We start from the raw sequence: 24,561 nt of genomic DNA, 5'->3' as shown, positions 1-24,561 counted from the left end.
CAGACAACAGAAACAAAGTTGTGCAAGGAAAGTTCATGGCCATGGGAAACAAAGTGTTTGACAGCTGTTGGAATCTGTTATAGCATTTATTTGCCTACAAGCAGTTAAACAAAGCAAGGAGAACCTGATTTACAGGTAGTTCTGTTCAGTATTGACCCATCGGCTGGCTGGGAATGCAGCTAACAGCAGCAGAACAATGGTGCCAGAAACCATCTCCACGCTGTGGCTTTTCTGTGGGAGTAAGGCCATACACTGCACAATCCTTGAGCCCTCGCACACACTGGGTTTTGGTGCCCAGCCAGCATTAACAGAAGGCTGCTTCCCTCTAGCATGGGAAATCCAAATTAATCTGTGACTTTTAGGACCCTTTTTGAGTCTGGTGCTGGATTTCATTAGGAATTATGTATTTGCACTCTTGAAAGGGGAAGCTCAGGCAGCACAGTTGAAATGCTTGGCTTGGAGGTTGTTACTCACTCGAGGTACTATTTTCTTTTTAAAGTTTGGGTTTTTTTTTTGTCCAGAAATGGGAAAGTTATTCGAGATTAGTGAATAGGACTAAAGCAAAGTGTCAGGATTCCTGGATCCTCCTTCTGCCTCAGCCTGGCAAGGTCACACCGTATACCTAGTAAAAATGTCGTTAGGCCAGGCTGTCCGTAGGGATAGGCAGCACAGCTCAATCGTGCCCTTTGTGTTCCAGCACTGGAATGCTGGGTTACAACCCAGCAAAGGCTGTGAACAGATCTGAGCAAACAGAGATAATGCTGCAGCCTTTCTGCCCAGCAGGAGCCGGCAGCTGCCCACGCAGCGCTGCAGGCTTTGTTATTTATTTTGCAAAATCTCAAATGTGAATCTGCCCTCGCTGTTAGGGACTGCCATGGAGAAGGGCCTTGGGTAGCTCTTTGGTCAGGCACACAGCCATCAAAAAAAAATTATCTGCTCACTTGTTTCTGCCAGAAGCATGGAAACATTTGCAGATGTTTCACAGCAGTGCATAAGCTTAACCTGGGCTTTGACAATTAGTGATGCTGCAGGGTACTGAGCACTCCTGGAGAAGTTCCTCCAGCAGGTGATTAGTATCTGAACAACGTTAATGAAGCTGAAAAAGCCTCATTTCCAGAACAATGGGGAATTTCTGGGTGAACCCCAGTGAGCTGTTCCCTGGCTCCTACTTGCTTGTCCTTCCAGCACAGTGCAGCCCCTCAGTGTCAGCAGCGCCCTTGGGCAGCATGGAGCACACTGGAGCAGTGCAGACCCTCAGTGTCAGCAGTGCCCTTGGGCAGCATGGAGCATGCTGGAGCAGTGCAGTCCCTCAGTGTCAGCAGTGCCCTTGGGCAGCATGGAGCATGCTGGAGCAGTGCAGTCCCTCAGTGTCAGCAGTGCCCTTGGGCAGCATGGAGCATGCTGGAGCAGTGCAGTCCCTCAGTGTCAGCAGTGCCCTTGGGCAGCATGGAGCATGCTGGAGCAGTGCAGTCCCTCAGTGTCAGCAGTGCCCTTGGGCAGCATGGAGCATGCTGGAGCACAGCATTTTTCTGGTCATTTTCTAAGGCCTTTCAAATTATCTCTGATGAGTCCTGTGGCTGGATTCTTTCTTCTGGGTTTGGTTTGGTTTGATTTTTTAATTGGCATTAATCAGCTTGGCCTTACACAAAGACAAGCACCTGACTTAGCTCCAATTCAACACCCAAGGTGGGCTCACTGAATCCCCAAATGTGTCTTCACAGACAACAGGACACCTCCAGACATGGTAATGCTCCAGAATTGGAAGTAGCCATATTAAAGCCAGCAGCTGTAGCAAGAACATTAGGGAAGTAATGTGCTACAGACCTCAAAGGTCCAGGTCCAACTGAGTGACCTTTGGAGATGGTGCAGCAAGCCACAGTTTCCCAGAGCCCCTCAGCCTTGTGCTCCACTAACTCTCCCAAGCCACCTGAGTTCTTGGCACCCTGCCCCCAAGTTAAGGGGTGACTCCACAGGTGGGAAGGCAGGACTCCCCCAAGTCCCAAGTATGTGATATAGATGCTTTCAGCCTCATGCATGTGACTAATGAACGGCTGTGTAAACAGGGAAAGGAGAGGGAAGAAAGAAGGAAACTGCCCTCTTAAATAAAAGACGAAAGTGTGGTAGATATGGTAAGTGTCGCACCAAGGGCTTCGCAAAGGCTTTCCCTACCGTTCCGCTAATCAATCTGAAACCTGAACTCGGAGCTCTGTGTGGGTGATGCCTGCGTGTGCCTGGGCCCCTGTGCCAGCACTTCCAGCCGTACTCTTCTCGAGAGCCAGCCTTCTGCTCCACCTTTGCCAATCTGCAGGCTTGCCCCTCAATCAAGCTGACTTTTCAGAACATGTGATTTATCTTAATGACTAATTTCAAGTCACCGGCTTCTAATTCTCGACTCTCAAATATATATGACTTCCTCTTGCTCTCTGCAGTTTTCCATTTCGTAAAATGGGTCATGTTTAATAACCTATGTGATTAAAAATGAACCTACATGGTAAGGAATGAGGTGGCAGAAGAATCATCCTCTGACCAAATGGCTTATTTTGAGGGAAGTCTCCAGGAAGGAAGATGAAGTGAGGCAGTCTGACCTCGAGCTGTAAATAACTACCATGTCTTTATTTTTCAAGGCATCACCAGTCTGCTTGCCAACGGAGTTTACAGTGCTGCTTATCCTTTGCACGACGTAAGTGACCTTACCCTCTGTTTTACATGCCCAATACCTGACACCAAGAAGTGCTGCATGCTCCACAGCGAACAGCATCATTCCAAACACCAGTGTTTGGGACCTGCCTTCCACCTGCATCACAGCTGCAGTGACTGCTGCAGGTTGTTCCCATCACTCTGCTTGGTTTCAGTGAATTCTCCACCTCTGCTCTGCCTGTGGTGCTCATAACATTAGAAACTAGCATTAGGAGAGTTGTTCTGCTTGCTCGAATCCTCCCCCAGTGAACAAAGGAGGACCGATTGTGGATGTGAAGGTTGGAGGCAGCCTCAGCTGCAGTGACCCCAAGATGGTGGAGTTCAGGACAGTGTGAGGAAGTAGCAGAGTTTTAGATAGGATTGCAGCCCTGGGCTTCAGGAGAGCCAGCTCTGACCTCCCGAGAGACTCACTTGGAAGAATCCCATGGGTTAGGGATCTAGAAGATAGGGAAAGTGAAGTGGGCTGGAGAGAGAGATGGATACCAAACTAAATGTTTCTGTTGCTTTCTGACCTTCTTCTCCCAAGGTCCCTGGCATCAGCGCAAGGAAACATATCTGTTCCTGGGGCACCAAGTGCCCAGTTCCCTCATCCACATCTCCCTGGCATTCCCCTTGCCGGTACAGAGATGTCAGTGGCTGTGTGCCCATGTGATTGGTTGATACTGGAGGAAAGGCCACAAGCGAGAAGTTGAAGTGACATATTTGATGGGGCTGGATACAACCTTTTAACTGATGAAATCTGCTTTTGAGTAGCTCAGAATGATGTCAGGAGCATGTTAAACCCTGGTGCTCAAGAGGGTTAGAGAGAGGCTGGGAATTTTGGTGACACCCGTGCTTGAGCTGGGGATCCCCATCCTGCCAGAGGTGCTCAGCAGTTGGGTGCTGATGGCATTTTCCCTTAAAGGTTCTGGATACAGCTGGAACTACCACACACATGCTGTTAGCCCTGGCAGGTGCCAGGGAGAGGTGGCAGTCAGGCCCCCCGTGCCCCAGCCGTGCGAGCACATGCGGGCTGGCGAGCCTGGAGCCAGCTTCCCAGTGGGGGAACTGAAGATGAAATGTGTCTCCCCAGTTCTGTGCTCCACTCACTCACACTGGTCTTGCATGGGAGCATGACCGTTTTCTCTGGGTGCAACTGAGCCCAGAGCAGGCTCTTTATCTGCCTGATGTTTATCATAAATGTCAGGCACTCTTAAGCTACAGCGATACTGCTTAGGGATCCAGAAAGGTTAAATAAACTTCTCTGCATGTCCTTGTCTCACATCTTTAGACAGCTACTGATAGTCCTGGATAGAAATTCTTTATTAATAGTCTTAGTTTACTCCTTTATCACATTTTAAAATAGCTCCAAATGAAAACCTCAAATCTAATCATCCCCAAGTGTTTGGAGAGGCTGGATAGGGATCAGCTCTCTCAGCTGGTCTCTTCTTTCAAGTGCACTGAGCTGAACCCCAAACACCATGGCAATACCACATCCTTTCCCCTGACATTTTTAGGCCACCTTTATCACTTATTCATTCCTTTCCCCCCAGTGACAGATATTATTACTCTTTCTTAATGTGCCCAAGGACAGAAGACAAAGTGTGCTGTGACAAATGGACTCCCAAAATACAGCATTATTTTACAGCTTGCTTTTTCTGTTTTTGATGCCTTGAGTGAGTGGGATCTGTGGGTAAGCAAGAGCAGGGGCAGTGCTGGGCACCGCTCGCTGAGTGACACAGGTTTCCTCTCTCTCTTTCTTTAAAGGGCGACTACGAAGGTGAAAATGTGGAACCCAATGACAGAAAAGTAAGTGGGGTTAAGGTGTTTCATCTGTTGGGATCTGGAGGCTTGGTCTCTCTTCTCCCTAGTAACCAGTGACGGGGTCATAGAATAGTCCGGGCCAGAAGGGACCCCTAGAGGTCATCCAGTCTGGCCCCTTGCAGTCAGCAGGGACATCCCCACTAGACCAGGATGAGAGGAAATGGCCTTAAGCTGAGCCAGGGGAGGTTCAGGTTGGAATGTAGATGAAGCTTCTTCACTGAAAGGGTCCTCAAAGTCTGGAATGGGCTCCCCAGAGTTGAATCCCCACTCCAGACATAAGCAGCTGGACTTGGAACGTTTGGAAAACATGGTTGAAAGAAACCTAAAGCAGAATAAAAACATTTGCAAGAACGTTGCTGTTTACTAAAGGCCTGCCTGCAGGATTCTGTTTCTGCTCTTTTTAGTGCAAGGACACTGCTCGAGATGAATGGTTTGGGGCTGCAGAGGGGCAAATCCACTTGGGGTTTGACACAGCATTTCTGTGAAAGCAAAGTTGTATTTTCTTGGATGATTTGAACCATCTGCATGAGAATGCAGCAGTTCAGCCTGGAAAGTCTGCCTTAGTGTGCTGGGAGGAGAGCTGCAAAGCTGCTGTGGAAAGGCTGTTAGCTGGGATAAAATGTGAGGAGCAGGAACGGGCAGGGCTGCAGGGTGCCCCTTCTGGCTTGACTGCGTTGCACTGTGGAGCTGTAGGCGGCTGGCATCTGTCAAGCTCCTGATGATAAAAGAGCCTGCAGACTGAAGCAATAACATCCTGTTTGGTCTGTTCTTCTATGCACAAGATTAAGAATGATGACTGGTTTGGGTCTTGGTTCCCCCCTGCAGTTCTGCCACAGCTGAGCTGCCCGTGCAGCCCTCACCCGCAGGTGGAGGTCTGTGTAACCAAGCCTGCCCTTTGCTGCCCTTTCTGACTTTCCGTTTTCCTTTTCTCAGAGTAAGCCCCTTGCCAATACAGCCAGCAGCTCATGCTCTTACCGTAGAGAAAAGAGGGAAAGGATGATGCTGTTGCCACGTGAGTTAACAACAGCAGTGACTGCCAAAGTGCTCCTTGAAATACCAGTGCAGGACCATCCTGCTACCAGGCTGATGTCACTGGGTTGAAGCAGGGCGAGAAGCAGTAAAGTGAGATTTGACATTGCAGCTTTAGATCTGTGAAGCTTCTCTTCCCCTCATCCCCCAGAGGAGGCAACAGCCAGGTAGCCAACAAGCACAGTTCATCTGCTGCAGTACTGTCTGATTTCTTGTTCACAGAGTGAACTCAATTAAGAAAAAAATGACATCTGAGCAGCACTATTTATGCATGTTACAAAGGAAAGAAGCCGGAGGTCCCAGAGGAACCTATTTTTGTGAGGGATTCAATTCTGTAAATCACTGATGGGGACAGTGGTTTTCCTTGGCCCTTATCCTAACCAAAAGAGTGAGTGGAACTCGTTGTGTTCTCCCAGTTCAGAGCTGAAAAACTCTTAAGTGCAGCTTTGGAGGCACCATTGCACAGCACCTCTTGAGGGATATACTGAAAGGAAAGCGGTTTATTACAGGGCTTTTTCTGCTGTCTGGCTCAAAGGGCATTCATCTCTCACATCTATTCTGCTGGATACCTCCCAGAGGTGACAAAATCAGGACTATACCTGCCCGCTCCTGCTGCAGAAATCCACTAGTTCAGTTCCCAAAGAGCCTTTTAATGTTCTAGGATTCATCACTGTATTGCAGCTTGTCAGACCATCACAGCTGGGCTTAACTCCTAATGCAGACTGTGGGTGTTGGCAGCTCACGGGCTGGGACCACAGTGGTGAGAGCAGATCCACCACACAAGGTGTGCAGCTGCTAGGCTGAAGGAGCCAGCACTTCTGCTGGGCACAGTGCTGTAACTCTGTGCCTTGCCTGTCTGTTTTACAGCTCCTGTGTGAGGAATGGGCGAGCTATGGAGTCTTCTACAAGTACCAGCCCATCGACCTGGTGAGGTGAGAGCTCAGTCCTTACTGCTGTTTTTCCACGGGATGGGGACACAGGACTGCTCGTGTGGGTGGCCCTGTGGGGATGCTGCCCTCGGTGTCATCCCCGGGGCACTCTGGAGACTGGGAAGTTCACTGAGGGAGAAGGAGTTTTCTGTGGGGTTGGAAGCATGCTGATGGATCCCACCCAGTGTGATACTTATTTTTGGTGAATGTTGTTGGCTCGTGGTGAGAGCCAAGACTCCCCTGGAGAAAATGCGGAGGATTAGCTACCCAGAGATACCAAATCACACACAGCAGAAGCAGGGGTGAAAAAAACCCAAACCTGCTTGGACTGACTTGCTTTCATGGTGCTGGTATCTGGATTAACTCCAAGCATCATGAGAAAGAGAGGCCTCTGAGAAGAAAAGAATTCCCACAGGTCATCAGCTCTTACTTTCTCCATGCTTAATCCAGCTGCGGTTTGTAATTTTAGCCCTGCTATATTTTAAGAAATAGGAAACATTTCTCTCTCTCATGTCTTTTTTTTACTGTATTTCAGAAAATACTTTGGGGAGAAGATTGGGCTCTATTTCGCCTGGCTGGGCGTTTACACACAGATGCTCATTCCAGCGTCGGTCGTAGGGATCATTGTTTTCCTGTACGGCTGTGCAACCGTGGATGAGAATATCCCAAGGTAAAACAAATACCTGTGACCCGGGGGCTCAAAGGAAATGCTGCCTTTCCCTACAAGTGTGCTGTGGCTTACACTAGGGCAAGCACAGCTGAACATTGGCTCCCAGCCTCTAGGGTTTACCCTGTGCTACCTGCAGCCTGACACCCCGGTCCACGCTCCCTGGCCGTGGCTCCCCCAGCCCTGTCTGCCAGCTGGCCCTTGTTGGGGTTCAGTGTGCTCCCACTACGCTCCCTCCCCTCACCCCATGTGCTTTGTCTTCTGCATGGATCAGGGAGCCTGCAGTCCCACCAACTTCTGCTTCCAGGGCTGAGAGTGGGCAGCAGCAGGCCAGCAGATTTGGAAGTCGGTAGCAGTTGTTGTTGAGATGCCTTGTGCAGTTTGCCTCGGTGGCCTAAAAATAGTTCTTGGCCACTTGCTCAGGTGTTGGGTTTTATCCCTAACAGATCATTTTGTTAAAGCAAACCAATAAAACACGGCTAATGACAGGGTTCAGTGCTTCCCATCCAAAATGCTGAGCAGGGCATTGTGTGATGCATCAGGAATAGACATGCTGAAAAGAAACCCCTGTCTTCAGATGAACAAACTCTTCATCTCCTATTGTCTTTTCCCATTTCACTAAGTTCTGTGTTGGAACGGGTTTGAAGCACTATGATTTTGCATTATTTGCCCTGCATGCATCATCAGCTGTAGAAGGAAATGACATAGTTCATGCAACAACCACGAGCCCTGAGTTACAAAGCAGAGAATAAAGAGGTATTTGTTTGCCACCGAAATTGCTTTGTACTGCTTCCAAAAGTCAAGGAAAGCCAAAGGGAGGCTCACTGTTGCTGTTTCACAGATGGAGAGAATGGAAGATAAACTGGTTGCAGTCCAGTCCTGAAGCTCAGCACTTTCCTTTTACCTTGTCTGTTGCTGTAGTTAGATTTCCAAAGAGGAGTGGCTTTAAATTTCTATTTATTTTTGACCTGTGAGGTCCCATAACAGAAAGCATAGAGGCCTCTGTCTCTCAAAATGCTGTTGCCCCCTGCAGCAGAAGCAGGGCAGGGGTGGAGTGGGACAGCAGCCCAGCATGGGGGTTTCAGCCCCTACAGTGGTGTAGGTTGTGGACAGAGCTGCTCGCTGGGGCAGGAACTAGGAGTCACTGTGGGGGTCTGATGGTCCTACAGCTCAGAAATGGATGCTGCATGGAGGACAAAGGATCATCAGAGCATGGAAAGAGGGAGCTGTACTGATCATACCTCTTCCACATTTTGTTGCTTCTTTCCAGCATGGAAATGTGTGATGAGAGAAACAACATCACCATGTGCCCCTTGTGTGACAGGACCTGCAGCTACTGGAAGATGAGCTCTGCTTGTGCGACTGCTCGCGCAAGTCATCTGTTTGATAACCCTGCCACTGTGTTCTTCTCAGTCTTCATGGCTCTCTGGGGTAAGAAGATAGCTGCTTTCACATGAGGTTTTTAATTGCTTAAAATGCAGCAGGAAGAAACAGAAGGATAAGGCAGCATGTTTATACTCAGCAGTTAATTATATCAAGAACTTTTCTCTTTTTTTCCCCCTTTCCCATTAAACTGTCACCCCAAAACTGATATTCTGGACTGAAGGCTAAAATACAAGAAGTTGTTCAAGATGAATACCAAATGAAACTGTTAAGCATCTGTCATAAAGCTGCTGCATGGCATGTCAGAATTTCATTAGCAGGATTGCACGGCTTGCCAGAAAGAAAGAGCTCCATTTGCAGAGCCAGCTTGCACTTTAGAACATTAGAGAAGAGATGTATTAATGGACTCTGGGCTTGAGGAGGGGGCTCCACGGGGAAGTGTAATGGCCTTAGTGTCTCAGGACAAACCAGGATTGATTATCGAGTGTGCTCCCAGATGCAATTAAGTTTATCAGCAAGCAGACATCATGCATGTAGAGCATGAAGCAGCAGCTGTGGCTTTGTCGTTGCTTCCTCTGATGCTGACTGCTTCTGCACTTTGAACACAATCACTTCACCTCTCATGGCATGTCTGCAAACTTGGCTACAGATATTAATCCTGGCTAAGCTTGGGACTACTACCCTCATGGCATCTTTGTGAGGGTGTCCTCAGGAACAGTTTTCAAGGGCTTCTGTCCTCCTTGCTCATGCACCCCAGCACCAGGCATGGATGCTGGAGGACAGTAGCCTCTCATGGTCCTTGCTGCAGGCCAGGAAGGCCTGGTAAAACAAAGGGAGACTGGTGGGCTCCAATCCCCCTGTTTGCAACTGAGAGCCCTATAGAGAGCTCTGAGGTTTGACAGCCACATGCCCTCTGTGCCAGTGAGAGCAGCACAAGATGGTGCCTGTGCCTCCCGCATGCCTTGCTGCAAGCTAGCACATAACCTGCCGTGGGTTATGCTTAACCCTAAAACTGCAGCCCAGGCTTTCATTGGCTCTGGTAAGGAGGGAATGGTTTTTACAATAGCCTTCACTGAACTGATTCTGGTACAGCTCAATGTAGGTCAGGTCAGAGCAGTGCCTTGGTGACCAAGGTCTCCATGTGAGGTGACCACAGTTTAAATGCAAGTCTAAGCACTTGTTATCCCGTACCGTAAGGAAGAGGACAAGGATGGTTTTGGAGAGGGGTTTGGGGAACTGTGAGGAGTTGGGAGTACTGCAGGTTCACAGGGAAAGCTGGGAAGTGTGGGGAGGTTGAGCTCCAGCAGCACTGCAGCAGAGAGGAGGGATCACTGCCTTACAGCTCATCATACCATGAAGCATATGGGGAGAAATGTGATCTACCCACAGCAGGGTGTGGTGTCAGAGACTTTAAATAGTCTGATTCTCTCATGTGGAGAGTCAGGTATCAGTTCTAGTCTCCCTCAGTCACTGTTACTGTGAACCCCTCCTGGCTCTCAGCACATTGTCTGGAACAGCAGCACTGTTTGCCTCCCTTCCCTTAGCAAGCAGCCGTGGGTCCCTCCACCTATTTTTCACACTCGTGGTCAGAGTAAGGCAGATTGGCAGATGCCAGTTTCTGTGCTTTCCACGGAGTCAGGCTCAACAGCTGAGACAATTTTGGAATGGAAGTGAAATTCCACAAGTGCTTTGGGGTCACCATAAGATTGTGCTGTGGTTCAATAGCATCTAAAATAAATGTTTTGAAAAGCTCCTTTTGAGCTGGGGGAAGCAGAGCTTTTCCCACATCAGTTTGTGTTCCTGTTGCTGTAAATGTAATTTCTGAAGGATTTGGCCAAGCAATGTTTACAGAAGGAAAGGAGCTTTGTTTTTTAAGGAAAAGCACAAACACCAACTGCCTGTCTCCAGCCACAGGCACATGTGTAGCTTCCATCGGGAGCACCTCTCTCTGCAAGGGGAACTTGTGTTAGCTTCAGGTACAGCTGAAGAGTTGAGGCAGCCCCAAGTAACCTGCTCATCTCACCCGGGGCATGCTCAGCACAGCAAGAAAACCAGCCCCCGTGCAGGGGTATGACTGTGAGCTTCCTTTGCGTGGTGGAGGTGGCATCCCAACAGGCTGGAGAGCTCCCCTGGTGCAAGCGTCAGAGCAGCTCTAGCACTGAGTTCAGCATTAACCGCGGGCCACGGCCCAGTGCTGGTTGGTGTTCAATGGTGTTAAAAATGCCAGAGAATCCAGCTAAGATCATCTGGGCAATATGCTCTGGGAGTTTTTAAGCTGCACTTATGCTTACAGGCCCAGATGAAATAAATAACGAAGAGGCAGGTGCACTTGGCAGGGCAGTGGTGGGTGCATCACTACCTGGCATGGACACCGAGGGCTTTTAAGATGAGCTGTCTGTGTTTCAGACACAGGCTTTTCATTTTGCCTCACTGTGAGCCAGCCACAGGAGGATTTCTAGCAGCACTGAGACACGAGGTCATGTCTGTGTTCTGTGCTTCTCCCTGCACTTGGAAGCTGCAGCCCCTGGCATGAGAACTGCTGGCAATAGGGAGAGAGGAGGCAATTGTGGGACTATGACACAGCCCCTCCAGTGACACAGCTGTGGCCAGCCTGACTTACAGGAAGCCTGTGGCTCCTAAAGGGCTCCATTGTAAGTTTTGCACATGAGAGTTTTGCTTGGAAGGCCAATGAGTGTCATGACCCTCACCTGGCTCCAGTCATGAGGATGTTCTTTCCTCCTCATTCAACTTTCTTACCCTCTCCCTGCCTCCAGTTCTTCTGGATGTGAATGCTTCTGAGCACATCTGTTAATACTCACTGCAGGAAGCTCCCCTGGGAACACCATTTCTTGGTAGACTTGCCTCTTTCATAATCATTTATTATACAGCCCTGGTGTATTCCCAGCAGCTAAATATGTCCTCTGAGAACTTGCTCGGTCTCAGAGGCAGATAGACTGATATAGACTGGGGTCTGCTTTAATGAGGCTTCCTTTTTGTCAGTCAAAAAAAGTTGTAAGAACCCTTAGAGGCTTCCTTTTGAGCAGCCTGCCCACCTGTAGCTTTCACCCTGCCATGAGTATCTGGCTTTGGCTGTGAGGGTCAGTGCTGACCATACTGTTAGGACCACAAGATGGATGTAGTCATAACAATATAGACATTCTTGATCTGGCTATCTTTGGGGCAATAATGAGCCCACCAGTACAAGGCTAGTTCACAGATTGACAGAATGGGTTGGAAGGGACCTTGAGGATCATCTAGTTGCATCCTGCTGCACTGTGGGTGTAGCAAATGTGCTTACTTTCTGCTGGCCTAAACACAGTGTTTGGCTCCCAACACACCAGTGTTGCCCAGCAGACATTACTGTTGAATATGAGAGTCACAGACCTGAAGCTGACATATGATACACTGCACCTTCTGGAGGTGAGAGCCTGCAGACATAGAGCAGCTGGAGCAGGGCACGGCCACTGTGCCTGCTCGGCCAAGTCCAAGGGGCGATGCGGTTGGGGCTTGGTCAGATGTCAAGCTAATGGTAAACCTCTTGTTTCAGCTGCCACCTTTATGGAGCACTGGAAGAGAAAACAGATGCGCCTCAACTACAGGTGGGACCTGACTGGGTTTGAAGAGGAGGAGGTTTGTCCCTTTAGTTCTGACTCTTTAACTTCCACCCTGGTGCTACCGATAGCTGCTTGCCCCAAGCCCTTAGACATTGCCTCATGGGAAACTGCTCCTGGGGCAGTTCCATCATTTAGAAGAAGGGGAAAATCTATCCATGAGCTCTGCGAGGCCATGCTAGCAAGGGTACGAGTGGTGAGCCTTGTTGCCACGGCAGCGCCACTGTATAGCCACAGAGCCTGACTTCTCTGTCAGTGTGCAGTCAGGTCACACCTAGCAGCGTGGGCATGGAATGTACAGCTCAGCCCATGCTGCTGGGCTGATGTCAGCCTGCTAACAGCTCAGGACCTCCTTCCTCCTGCTGCTGTAAAGCAGCAGGGGATGTATGGAAGTTGATAAAGTTACAGTGCCGGGAAAAAAAGCGCTGAGAACCTCCAGTTAACTTCAACGACGCAGGACCAAGCCCTGCCTTGGAAAATACCGAAGGAAATATTTGCCAGACATGTGGTCTTAGGGCACAGGGAGTGACACAGTGTGGAGGTGAGGGGCTGGGGGGGTATTTGCTAAAATAAAGATAAAACCCCCAGCCAGGCTTATACTAAATGTGCTGAATAGTGTGAAGGGGGGAAGGGCTGAAACCGTACGGGAAAGGTTGTACAAGTCAATGAAGTTTTAGAAGCAAAGGAGAGAACAGCAGCAGCCAGCTGGGATCTCCCCACCTTTTGGGTTTGGTACCTCACAAGAAAAGGAAACACCTTCACGACCCCCCCGGCAGCAGCTCGGCCGTGGCAGAGGTGTGTGGATCCCTTCTGCCTGGCAGCACTCCTGCTGAGCCGTGGGGTGCGGGCTGGGCCCCTGGCCGGGGGCGCCCTGTTTGCTGCCCGGCTGGCTGCTGCTGTCCTTACTGCCAGCAGCTCGACCGCCCCTGTCACATCACTACATGTTCTAAACAGATACGCAGCAAACACTGCTCACCTGAGACCGAAACCTCACCCCAGCCCTGCCCTCGGCACTGTGAGGCCTGATGAGCATGGCACAGTTACTGTTCCCCTTGCCCCCAGCATCCCTCTGCTTGAATTACCTCCTTAATATCTTCACCTCCTCCACACTAAGCTTGCGCAGAGCGTGCTGGCAGCCCTGTGCCGCTGCTCTGCCAGGTCGTACCTGCCTCACGGGGGAGAACACCGGGATCCGTTTCCTGGATACTGGGCTGCTCCCTTATTTTTGGTAACTGGTGAGCACACATGAAAGGGGAAGGGATTAACTGTAGCGTTCCGACGTCTGTCCTCTTCGCGTCGGAGCTAAAGCAGCAGCTGATTTTAGCCTTTGTCTGGGGCACTCAGAGCTAGATTACACAGCGGTGGCCTTAGCAAAGAACTCAAGCCCCTCTCCTTTCTGACTGGGATGAAGCCCAAGCTAGTCTCACGTTGAAGAGTCAGGGTTTCAGGGGAAATCCCAAAGCCCAAGGTGCTTTCGCCTGCTGTGTTCTCAGGCACACCCAGCTCAGGCAATACTCCCAGGACTGTGATAAATGCTGTAGAGCAGGAGGGGACTGATTTCGCTGGTAGTGTCTAGCCCCACCCTGGACCTGTCGTTGTGTAATGTAGTTTAAACATAAAGCCACAGCAGTTCAAGTAACCAAGTTTTTGTTGTTTTTTTCCCTTGGTTTTCATGGTTTTTTTCTGATTCCCTGAAGGAGGCAGTCAAGGTTTGGAAATTATTTTTTTTAATTGCTCCTACGTTTTTATTTCCTGTCTGCTGATGAATGCCATCTTTTGATCCCCACTTCTTCTTTTTCAAGCATCAGATTTTCTTTAGATCTCCCACTGATTGCTTTGTCTTTACCCTAACCCTCGCCACTCCTTCAGACTTCTTTTCCACTCCATCCCGTTTCCATCCAATGCTCATTGTCAGTTCTGAATCTTTTGTGAATGCATCACTATTGTCAGTTCCAAATCCATGGATCTTTCTGAGTCTTTTGGCTGTCTTTTACTTCTGAACATTCCCTGCTCGCTCTCCTCCAGTGCACATGGGCAGTCTGTGGATCCAAGACAGGGTCAAGGGAAAACTCAAAATGAGAGTTTTCTGGGATCCCAAAGCCACTTGCATACTGAAGCAGATAACTCTTGCCCTTGTGAGCTGGGGACCAATGAAATTGCAGTTAATGACTTGCAAAATGTAATTTTTATCACCAAAGTAATTAAAAGGCAAGCCTGGTGGCACTTGGCCTGACCCATCCTTTAGAATTCTATCTGCGTTCCCAACTATTCAATTTAAGCTACATAGCATCTCACATGGGCGTCTGATAGCAACTCAGCAGTTGCTGTAGAACTGGGGATGATACGGGATTTAACAGGTTGTAGCTAACGGCAGTCAACTGTCAGCTGACAAGAATGACACCGAGTGAAACAGAATTCAGTTAGCAAACTTGGAAAGGATGGGGCAATGGAGCTGCAAAGTGTTCGTCTGTAGCTGACACCGAAAAGAAGCACTTTTGCATGTGATTAACTCTGATTTCTTTCACAGGACCATCCAAGAGCAGAATACGAAGCTAAAGTTTTAAAGAAATCCCTGAGGAAAGAGCACAAACATAAAGAGGTATGGGGCAAAGGCTGGGCTTGCTTACAACAGAGCTGGAAAGGGAGGCTGTTACAGCAGGCACCGGCCCGCCTGTGCCTGGGGGCAGATGTGCCTGCTCCCCGCAGTCGCAGGGTGCTTGGCCTATGCCGAGCTCTGGTAAAGTCGAGAGATGTCTTTAGTGCTCAGATGCAGGAGGGGCTTTGGGAAGCCAGTTGAGCTTGCCTGGAGGCTGCTTCTGTGAGGTTAACAAACCAAGGCTGACAAAACCTCTCATTCTGTGCCAGCAGAAGCACCTAAAGCCTCTCAGAAGTTCTCTGTCTTGCTGGGCTGGGCTTGGTTTGTAAATAAAGCCTTACTGGAGCGTTACTGCAGAGTACTAACAGCAGTTCCTTGCTGAACTGCAGCGCTGAGGATAACTTTCTGCCCTTTGACAGCACAACTCCCCTGTTGTTCCACCTAGGTAGCACTCACTTCTGCTTTCCACTTGCTCTTTGCACCCCATGAGGAAGGTGCTGCTGGGCATCCCCAGGGCACGTGTTGCTTGCCAAGGGATGGGCAGCTGCCCTGCCCTGCCCTGCCTTCCCTATTACTGTCTGTCAGCAGTGGCCCTGAGCTGCAGAAGCTCCTTTTTTCCTCCACATCCTGATTTCCACCTGCCCGGAGGTTATTCCCCTTTAACTGCAAGAATTCAGTTGTTTGGGTGGCTTTTTTTAAGCAGAGAAGTAAAAGATCCAGCATAGACAAACCCTACCAGCAGAAATTCCTCCTTTGTACCCACTACCAGTGGCACAGCAGGGTGGAGCCATTCCCTCCACAGGGATTTTAGCAAAACCCTATGGAAATACAACTGCACTGGTCATGTTCACATGAGATAGGCTTTGACAGGCAGCAGACAGAGCCTGGGCTGGTGTTGATATGTCTGATTTTGCACTGTGGCTAGCCTTGAGTACCACTGGGTCTCTCTTAAAACTTGCTGCAAAGCTGCAGGTGATGTGTGCCCATTAACCTACAGGATGCCCTGTGTAAGTGGTTCAGCATCTTGTGCACCACCTTACTTGCAGCACTGCTCTAAAAATCCCATGCAGGAGGGAAAGAATTTGGGTCCCTGCCCTCCTACAGGCTGGATAAAGACTGTTGGACACAGCCTTTGTTGTACTCCACTAACACCTGCAGCTTGCTGTATTTTTAAGTTCATTAGGAATTTAGATCTTAATTGTGGCAGCCTGCAGGGTAATCAGACAAGTAGCCACAGCATCACTGTGGGTGGAAAAGGCCTTTAAGGTCATCAAGCCCAAGCAACGGTGGTCTCCCAATAGGAGAGTATGAAAGCTGGGCAATTAAGAGAGGATTTGGTTTTTCCAAACAGACTATTTATAATATTTTGGGCTGTGTTCAATGGGGATGTTACTAATCTGGGACACGTGAGAAAAGGCAGGGTTTTTTTCTGAAAGACTCAGTAATTCTCTTTCATTGGGATCTGGAGTGTTAAAGTTCAAATCCAACAGTTGTAAGACAAGTTGGAGCTCTTAAAGTAAAAACCACCCACTACTACAGCAGAAATGGCTCATATTCTTTCAAGAGAAGTCCACGTGGAGGGGAAACAAACAAACAAAAACACCCAAACAGAACAACCCTTTCTGGACATTCTTTATATGTCATAAATGCACCATCCTCAATGAAAAAGGGAATCTCCTTTGCAGGATCACTTGATCTACCCCAGGCCCCAGGATATGGAGCAGGAGTTTGTCTTTTGTTGTTCTGTCGTATTAACCTAAAGCTGAAGCAAAGTGAAAGAGCACTCAGTGGGGGGCACACTGCGCTGTGCTGAGTCAGTAGAGAAGAGAGCCGACTGCAGCCAAGCTTTGTAATCTTTCTTGCCCCGTCCTGTCTCTGTTTCCTTTGGCTGCCCCAGAAGCATCGGTACTTCCCAGAAGAGACAGCACACCAGTGGAGACAAAGAGTTAAGACAGTCATGGCTGGGGTGAAATTGGTTCTTTTTATTCAAACTTATGAAGAAACTCAAATTATGAGTAATTATGGAAGACACAAATCAAATCGGTTTTGGCTGTTGAATCGTTGTTTAATACCCATGTTCAGTTCTGGGTTTCTTCCCCCTCCTCCCCTTGTTTCTTTGGCACTCTTTGGGATGCTGGGAATGACACTGCATGGCTAAGCTCAGCTTCTCCAGCCCGGGCTAACCTTGTGCTTCACTGTGTGTTGAAGGTGCTGCATGCAGTCCCCTGAGCCAAGGTGCATGTCACAAAGCTGGACTTTGAGCGAGGTTTTCCTTCCGGCCGTAGCATGTACCTCAGACCCCACTGTGCCCTTTGGGGGTCATTTTCTGCTGTTTAGAAACAATTCATGGACTCAGAGAATAGAATCACAGAATCAACAAGGTTGGAAGAGACCTTCAAGCTTGTCCAGTCCAACCTATCATCCAGCCCCATCCAATCAACCAGACCATGGCACTAAGTGCCCCATCCAGGCTTTTCTTGAACACCTCCAGGGACGGCGACTCCACCACCTCCCTGGGCAGCCTGCTCCAGTCCTTGACCCCTCTTGCAGGAGAGAAACCTTTCTCATCTCCAGACTAACTCTACCTTGGCACAATTTGAGGCCATTTCCTCTCCTCCTATCACCTGATGCTAGGGAGAGGAGACCAATCTCCACCTCTCTACAACCTCCTTTCGGGGAGTTGTAGAGAGCAACTAGTAACTTGAGTAACTAGTATCTTTATAGGATAGCCTCCTGTAGGTTATCTTCTAAAGAGTTATTCCACTTGTGCACCTTACCTCCTGTTGGAGTAGCCCATTGGATGCCACATGGATAGCCAAGGTGGCTTAAAATCACTGATTAAAGGAACTACATATTAGAAACCACGTCTTAAAGGCAAGGGTTCTCACACACCCAGACAAGATCTTCCCTGCCAGCTGTGTGTTCATCTTGGAGTTACTCAGTAGCATATCTAATTGTAAGTGCAGTGGAACCAGTTGTGCAACCTGAAAGCTGCAAATGTTAAGTGGGGAGGGAGAGGGCAAGAAGGGGATTTTTTTCAGGCAGTGCAAAGGAAAATATTTAAGAGTAAGAGAGCTCTTAGTTCATGGTTTGTGACAGCCTATTTGCATGCTTCCTTCAAAAAGTATACAGAAAACTCTGCTCTTTTGATGCTTGCAGTGCAGTCTGAAGCTAGATCCGCAGTAAACAATTTGCCTGCCTGGGCTCGTGGCTGTAAACACCAGGACTGGGTAGCTCCTGCCTGCTGGGGCTTTGCTAGCTTTCCCCTGCCCCTGCTCTTGTCACACATGCAAGATCACACACTGAGTCTTGACTAAACCTCCCCTTTTTTTCTCCCCAAATTTTAGCCAGATAAAGAAAAGCTGACATGGAAGGACCGATTTCCAGCCTACTTAACCAACTTTGTGGGCATTATCTTCATGGTAAGCATAGAATCGTAGAGTGGTTTGGGTAGGAAGGGACCTCCAAAAGTCATCCAGTCCAATCCCTCTGCAGTCAGCAGGAACATCCTCCATTAGAGCAGCTTGCTCACAGCCTTCTCCAGCCTCACCATGAAGATCTCCAGGGACGGGGCATCCTGGGCAACCTGCTCCAGTGTTCCACCACCCTGATGGTACAGAACTTGTTCCTCACATCCAGTCTCAGTCTGCTCTGTTCTCATTTCAAGCCATTGTCCTTTGTCCTGTCTCTGCAGGCCTTTGCAAACAGTCCCTCTGCAGCCTTCCTGTAGGCCCTTCAATTACTGGCAGGCTACTATTATGTCTACCCAGAGTCTTCTCTTCTCCAGGCTGAACACCCCCAGCTCCCTCAACTAGTCCTCATAGCAGAGGTGTTCCAGCCCCCTAATCATCTTTGTGGCCCTTTTCTGGACCTGCCCCATCAGGTCCATTCCTTGCTGTGTTGAAGGCTCCAGAGCTGGCCACAGCACTGCTGGTGAGGTCTCAGCAGCACAGAGCAGAGGGGCAGGATCCCCCATCTCAACCTGCTGGCCATCTGGCAACACCTGATACTTATGTCACCGAGTCACTGTACAGAACAGAAGTGATGGAAATGGTGGTGACGCTATGACAGACTTTTATCAGCTTGAGGTTGTTCCCAGTGGCTTTTCTCAAGTGAAAGACCTCAAGTATTGTGTTATAACCAGGAGCTTGAATTTTTACTTTGCTGTCTCTTTCCAGTAAAGAAATTATTAGATAGGGTAGGGGAAAAACAAAGGCACAGAAATGGAGATTGCCACTGCCACTGATGGCACAAAACTTAGCAAGAACAGCAAGTTCTGTCAGAAAGTCATGAGGAAGCAGGGAAGTGTTTGTGCCAGACTTCTGTGAAAGAAATGGTGTGGCCAGTGGCAATCCTGCTTGCAGGGAGTTTTACTGCATCAGTCCATTTGGGGTCATTCCACGGAACAGAACTGCAAACAGAGCACTTAACTGAAGAGGAAGGTGCAGAACGATGAGAGCAGCCTTTCTCCACTTGCTGATAAATCAGCAGCCTTTAAAACAGCTTTTGGAGGAAATAACAATAATTCAAGGCAAGGAACAGATTGGCAGCTGCAGAGAAAAGCTTCAGCCCTTTCCAAAGGCAGAATGTGCCAGACTCGGCGCATTTGGTTTTGGGGGACTGGGATTCTGATTTGGGGTTAGTTTGTTAATATTTGTGTTTCCAGAGAATGGAAATACAATAAATCTGCTCTGCTCAGTGGAGAAATCAACAGCTCATCAGGGCTGTACTGAAATGTTATGCCTCTCTCCAAGCAACGGAAAGTCAAGGAAGATTTCTGCGGACCAGGAAGGGTGTTGTTTAATCAGATTTAATTTCAGTTTGGGATCATAGGATCACAGAATGGTTTGGGTTGGAAGGGATCTTTAAAGCCCATCCAGTCCAACTCCTGCAGTCAGCAGGGACACCCAGAGAGGTTGTGGAGTCTCCTTCTCAGGAGACTTTGAAGGCCTGTCTGGATGTGTTCCTCTGTGATCTGTGCTAGATTGTGTGGTCCTTCTCTGGCAGGGATGTTTGACTCGATGATCTCCTTTGGTTCCTTCCAACCCCTAATATTCTGTGATCCCCAGCTAGAGCAGGTTGCTCCAAGTCACAGACAACCTGTCTTCATGGCAGCACAGCCTGAGCAGGGTGTCTGAAGGCTGTGTGCAGACCCAAGCTCAGATACTCCTCTCTGCTTCAGCCCTGCCTTCCTTTTCAGCAGTGCAGACGTCGTGTGCACTGTTGCTGCTGGGGCTGGAGGGAAGCCCACTGCTGCTTTCAGCACAAGAGAGTAGCTTAGGTGCCTTTTGAAATAAGAACAAAGCCTCTTCCCTGGGGTTGTGCATCACTGCATCAGCATGATGATGCAAGTGCTAGCAAAAGAGGATCTGCTCCCACAGCTCCGCCAAGTGACTGGGAGCCTTCCTGCAGGGTTGGGTGGATGCAGGCTCTGGCCCAGAAATGCCAGTCCTAAGGTCACTAAGGCCCAAGCAAAGCGCTGACAGTCAAGTCTCTGGTGAGAGCTGTGCTGCTCCTCCTCGCAGGTTGGCCTGACATTTGCCATCGTGTTTGGAGTCATCATATACAGGATCTCCACGGCAGCGGCGCTGGCAATCAGCTCAACGCCCTCAGGCCGCTCCAGCGTCAGGGTCACCGTCACTGCCACCGCCGTCATCATCAACTTGGTCGTCATCATCATCCTGGATGAAGTCTATGGCTGCATCGCGAGGTGGCTAACGCAGATTGGTAGGTTGGGCTCCTCAGCTGACCCAAGGCTTTCCTGTGGGGCTTCAGCTGGTAAGCAAACCCAGGAGACTCAAGGGTCAGGCTAAAGCTCTAACCAGGGGCTTACAAAGATCAAAGCCTACAGGAATTTGGCTTCATTTTGGAAGCCTTTCTTTAGTCACTACCCACTAATTCAGTTAGGAGCGAGGAGGACGCAGCAGAAGTTCCTATGCCTAATCTTAAGCTACACTCTTCCGTATCACTCTAGCACTGTTTTCATTCTTGCTGGTTTTATTTGCCATATGTTGAGAAATGCAAACCCGAGTGCAAAAAAACACAGTGGGGACAAAAAATGTAAGCATTTAATCCTTTCCAAAAGGCATCAGTGACAAAAGGTCCAGAACCCTTTTCAGGGAAGTTCTTGCCCATGATTGTCATGGAAGTCAGCCAGATGTGGGATGAACTTGGACCTGTGGCACATCTGAAGGGTGGATGCTCAGCAAGGCCCTTCTCCTTTTACAAAGGCAGTAACGTAAACCCTGCCCCTCTGTCTGCATGCCGCTGCTGTTCCCCCAAGGGCGCTGGCTGCAGGTGGGTAACTCCCTAACACGTGTCCCTGCTGCACTTTGCAGAGGTGCCCAAGACCGACAAGAGCTTCGAGGAGCGGCTGATCTTTAAGGCCTTCCTGCTGAAGTTTGTCAACGCCTACACCCCCATCTTCTATGTTGCCTTCTTCAAAGGCCGGTGAGTGATGCAGAGGGCTCAGGCTCTCGGCTCGCAGCTCACGAGACAGCTGGAGTTCAGCTAAGTCCACAGCTGGACAGTAAAGTGAAGCTGATTTAAAAGCTCCTCTAATTAACCCAGAGCCTCAGCAGCCTCCTGGGCTAAAGGATGGACCTGTCTCAGCTGCATTTTTGATGCAAGGAAAGGAGGGTTGCCCTAGAGCATCTCTGCCCAGAGGTGCCTGTGCTGCTGTAGGACACAGGTCTTGCAGATTAGCTGAGTTCTTAACTCAGGCCACAGGACTTGCTCTTTAAAGCAAAACCAAAGAGAATTTAACCTCCTTTGCTTTTGCAGGATCATAGAATACCAGGGTGGAAGGGACCATATGGTCAAACCTTTCAACAAACATTAGGTGGTGCAACTTGAAGATATAAGGTTTTGCATCAGTGACTTTAGCAATGGAATATAACAAGTGTAAGTCCATACAAAGATGTTAACTCTAGCTGTTGTGCCCTAGGTTTGTTGGACGTCCAGGAGACTACGTCTACATTTTCCATTCCTTCCGGATGGAAGAGGTAACTGCATATGAACCCCTTCTGTGACTGCAGAATGGTGGGGTTGGAAGGGACCTCCAGAGATCATCCAGTCCAACCACCCTGCCAGAGCAGGATCACCCAGGGCAGGGCACACAGGAACACAACCAGGCAGGTTTGGAAAGTCTCCAGAGGAGGAGACTCCACAACCTCTCTGGGCAGCCTGCTAACAGGCCTCCATCACCCCCACACCAAAGAAGTTTCTCCTGATGCTGAGGCAGAATTTCCTGTGTTGCAGATTGTATCCATTGCCCCACATCCTATCACAGGGCATGATTGAAAACAGCCTGGCCTCTTCTTCTTGCCCCCCATACTAAAAGTATTTGTGGACACTGATCACATCCCCACTCAGCCTTGTCTTCTCTTGACTGAACAGCACCAGGTCTCTCAGCCTTTCCTCATAGGAGAAATGTTCTATTCCTTTAAATCATCCTTGTAGTCCTCTGTTGGAATCTCTCTGGTAGTTCCACTGTCTCTTTTGAACTGGGGAGCCCAGAACTGGTCCCAGTACTCCAGGTATGCTTTCACTAGGGTAGAGTAGATGGGCAGGAGAACCTCCCTCTACCTGCTGGCCACATGCTTCTCGATGCACATTGGGTAGCAGCACCATTAGGTTCTGCCTCAGGGATGCTGCACATGTTCTGACTGATGTTTCCTCTGTCCACCTTAGTGTGCTCCAGGTGGTTGCCTAATGGAGTTGTGTATCCAGCTCAGTATCATCATGTTGGGCAAGCAGCTGATTCAGAACAATCTGTTTGAGATTGGCATTCCGTAAGTGGCAGCTCTCGTTGGCTTGGGTTTCTCTGTAAGTGCTTTGGTTTCCAGTGTGGTGCAGCACCCTGTGTGCCCAGAGCCTGCCTCTGCTGGGCTCACGCATGTTTAGCATCTGGTGGCTCTTGCACAGCTTTGATGAAAATAAGCAGAGAGCTGATTGTGTGAGTTAATGCAGAGCAGCAGTGGCACTGGGCTGAGGGAACTGCCTCCCTTCCCCCAGGAAAATGAAGAAACTCATACGCTACATGAAGCTGAAGCGCCGCCGCACCCTGGACCACGAGGAGCACGTGAAGAGGAAGCAGCGCTATGAGGTGGACTTCAACCTGGAGCCCTTCGCTGGACTGACCCCTGAGTACATGGAAATGAGTGAGTCGGGTGGCAGGCAGGCACCTGAAAGTAGAACTGCTCTGGCCGACTGGGGGCTGACACCTGCTGACAGTGGCTATGAGGCAGGACTCCCTAAGTGTGCGCTCTCAGGCTTGGGACCTGTCAGCCAGCCACTGGCTGCTTCAGGCCTGAGCTGTGCTCCCTGCTGTCCTGGAGCCCTTACTTCAGCACCGTGCCTTGTATATTTTCTTTCAAGCTCTGGACACGCCACTCTCAGGTTTCAAATGCACTGATTCGATGGCATAACCTCGAGACTGTGGGGCATGTTTCACCATCAGCCGCACCCTGGACTGCAAATAAGTCATTTGATTCCTGTTGGACAATTCCCACTCCGTATTCCATCAGCTCGGTGCTGGTTTCCAGATACTCTGAAAGAATCTGTTTATAGGAACACTCCACGCATGCCTGCTGACCAGGCTGTATGTGACACAGCACACACACACACACACACATATATATATATATATATAAATTTTTTAAAGGAATATGTTACGCTGAGTGAGTGGTAGGAAATTAAGTGCTGGATATCAGCTCTGCATTGCTGTGGCTCCACAATGACACCTTTTTTCCTACTTTCAGTCTTGGAAAGGCTGAGAACTGTTGAACAAAATGCTGTTTGCTACAGTACCATCCATTCCCAAAGGATTGGTCATAAAACAACAACTTTTATGTACTATTTTATGGACTGAGTGGGCAAAACTAATAGTAAAGGATAATGAAGCATGATAATAGCCCAAAATGGCATGGCCAGTAAATGCAGAGATGAATTAGAATATCTGATGACCTTGAGGTTCAGAGTAGTTGAAACAGATTGAAATGTGATAGTACAACCTGCAAGGTCGTGCTGTTGGTTCCTAAAAATAAGAAAAACCACAGTTAGTGAGACCAGCTTTTGGAAGCACTAGAGGGGAGAAAGATGGGGCTTTAAGAGTGCCAGGCTGGATATGACATCAGTGTGGTGTCCTCACTGACGAAAAGCACCTTCCCAGGTTGTAGGAAGCAAGTCATTCCCAAGAGAGGTCAAGAACCACATCCTTTGCAAAGCACACAAGTTTCTGTTTTTCAGAGAAAGCTTCCTGAGGGATTAGTGAGGGCTGAAGTCCTGCTGGGTGGAGCATGGCAAGTTAAGGTAGAGCGAATATGGTTGCTGCTGTAATCCCACTCCTCAGATCACTTCTGAGCCAGCCTTGCCCATGGCAAAATTACTTTAGGTACTTCCCCATGCTTCTGGTTCCTTTGCCTTGCCTTTTGCAAGAGGGGCAAGCACCCTTCAGCGAGGAGCAGCAGCCAGGCAGTGTCTGCTGCGGCAGACGTGGTGGTGGCATGCACTCACCACACACTGGCCACAGCCTCTGAAATGGTTGCTTTTGTCTTCCACAGTTATTCAGTTTGGGTTTGTAACTCTATTCGTTGCATCCTTCCCACTGGCTCCTCTCTTTGCTTTGTTGAACAACATCATTGAGATCCGTCTGGATGCAAAGAAATTTGTGACAGAGCTGAGGAGACCGGTGGCAGTCAGAGCAAAGGACATAGGTGAGTGCACGCCGCTGCCCTTCTCCCTCTTTGCTCGCCCCTGGACTGATGGCAGGATGTTGTTGTGCTGAGCTACTTTCATTAGCAGGAAGATGTTTATGGGAGCACTCCAAACATCAGGCTGCGGTTT

The 24,561-nt window shown here is 49.2% G+C and overlaps 1 protein-coding gene across 6 annotated transcripts in view; it reads left to right on the top strand.

Annotated features, from left to right (window-relative positions):
• The window catches only part of ANO1 (anoctamin 1), a 79,458-nt gene that overhangs the window by 47,495 nt on the left and 7,402 nt on the right, over window positions 1-24,561 (top strand). For 5 of the 6 annotated variants that reach the window (XM_064163021.1, XM_064163019.1, XM_064163023.1 and 2 more), the window contains 15 exons: window positions 2,625-2,680; window positions 4,444-4,485; window positions 6,397-6,461; window positions 6,994-7,128; window positions 8,396-8,556; window positions 12,056-12,138; window positions 14,647-14,718; window positions 16,613-16,660; window positions 18,063-18,137; window positions 20,241-20,442; window positions 21,054-21,165; window positions 21,662-21,719; window positions 22,408-22,508; window positions 22,732-22,877; window positions 24,279-24,431. In XM_064163021.1, coding sequence (XP_064019091.1) covers window positions 2,625-2,680; window positions 4,444-4,485; window positions 6,397-6,461; window positions 6,994-7,128; window positions 8,396-8,556; window positions 12,056-12,138; window positions 14,647-14,718; window positions 16,613-16,660; window positions 18,063-18,137; window positions 20,241-20,442; window positions 21,054-21,165; window positions 21,662-21,719; window positions 22,408-22,508; window positions 22,732-22,877; window positions 24,279-24,431 — 1,509 coding nt within the window. The remainder of the gene's footprint in view (window positions 1-2,624; window positions 2,681-4,443; window positions 4,486-6,396; window positions 6,462-6,993; window positions 7,129-8,395; window positions 8,557-12,055; window positions 12,139-14,646; window positions 14,719-16,612; window positions 16,661-18,062; window positions 18,138-20,240; window positions 20,443-21,053; window positions 21,166-21,661; window positions 21,720-22,407; window positions 22,509-22,731; window positions 22,878-24,278; window positions 24,432-24,561) is intronic. The other variant, XM_064163020.1, reaches the window with a different exon arrangement.

The sequence above is a fragment of the Pogoniulus pusillus genome, chromosome 24 (genome assembly GCF_015220805.1).
Source record: "Pogoniulus pusillus isolate bPogPus1 chromosome 24, bPogPus1.pri, whole genome shotgun sequence".
NCBI lineage: Eukaryota > Metazoa > Chordata > Aves > Piciformes > Lybiidae > Pogoniulus > Pogoniulus pusillus.
The sequence above is the reverse complement of the archived record's forward strand: the minus strand, read 5'-3'. Positions and strand labels throughout refer to the sequence as shown.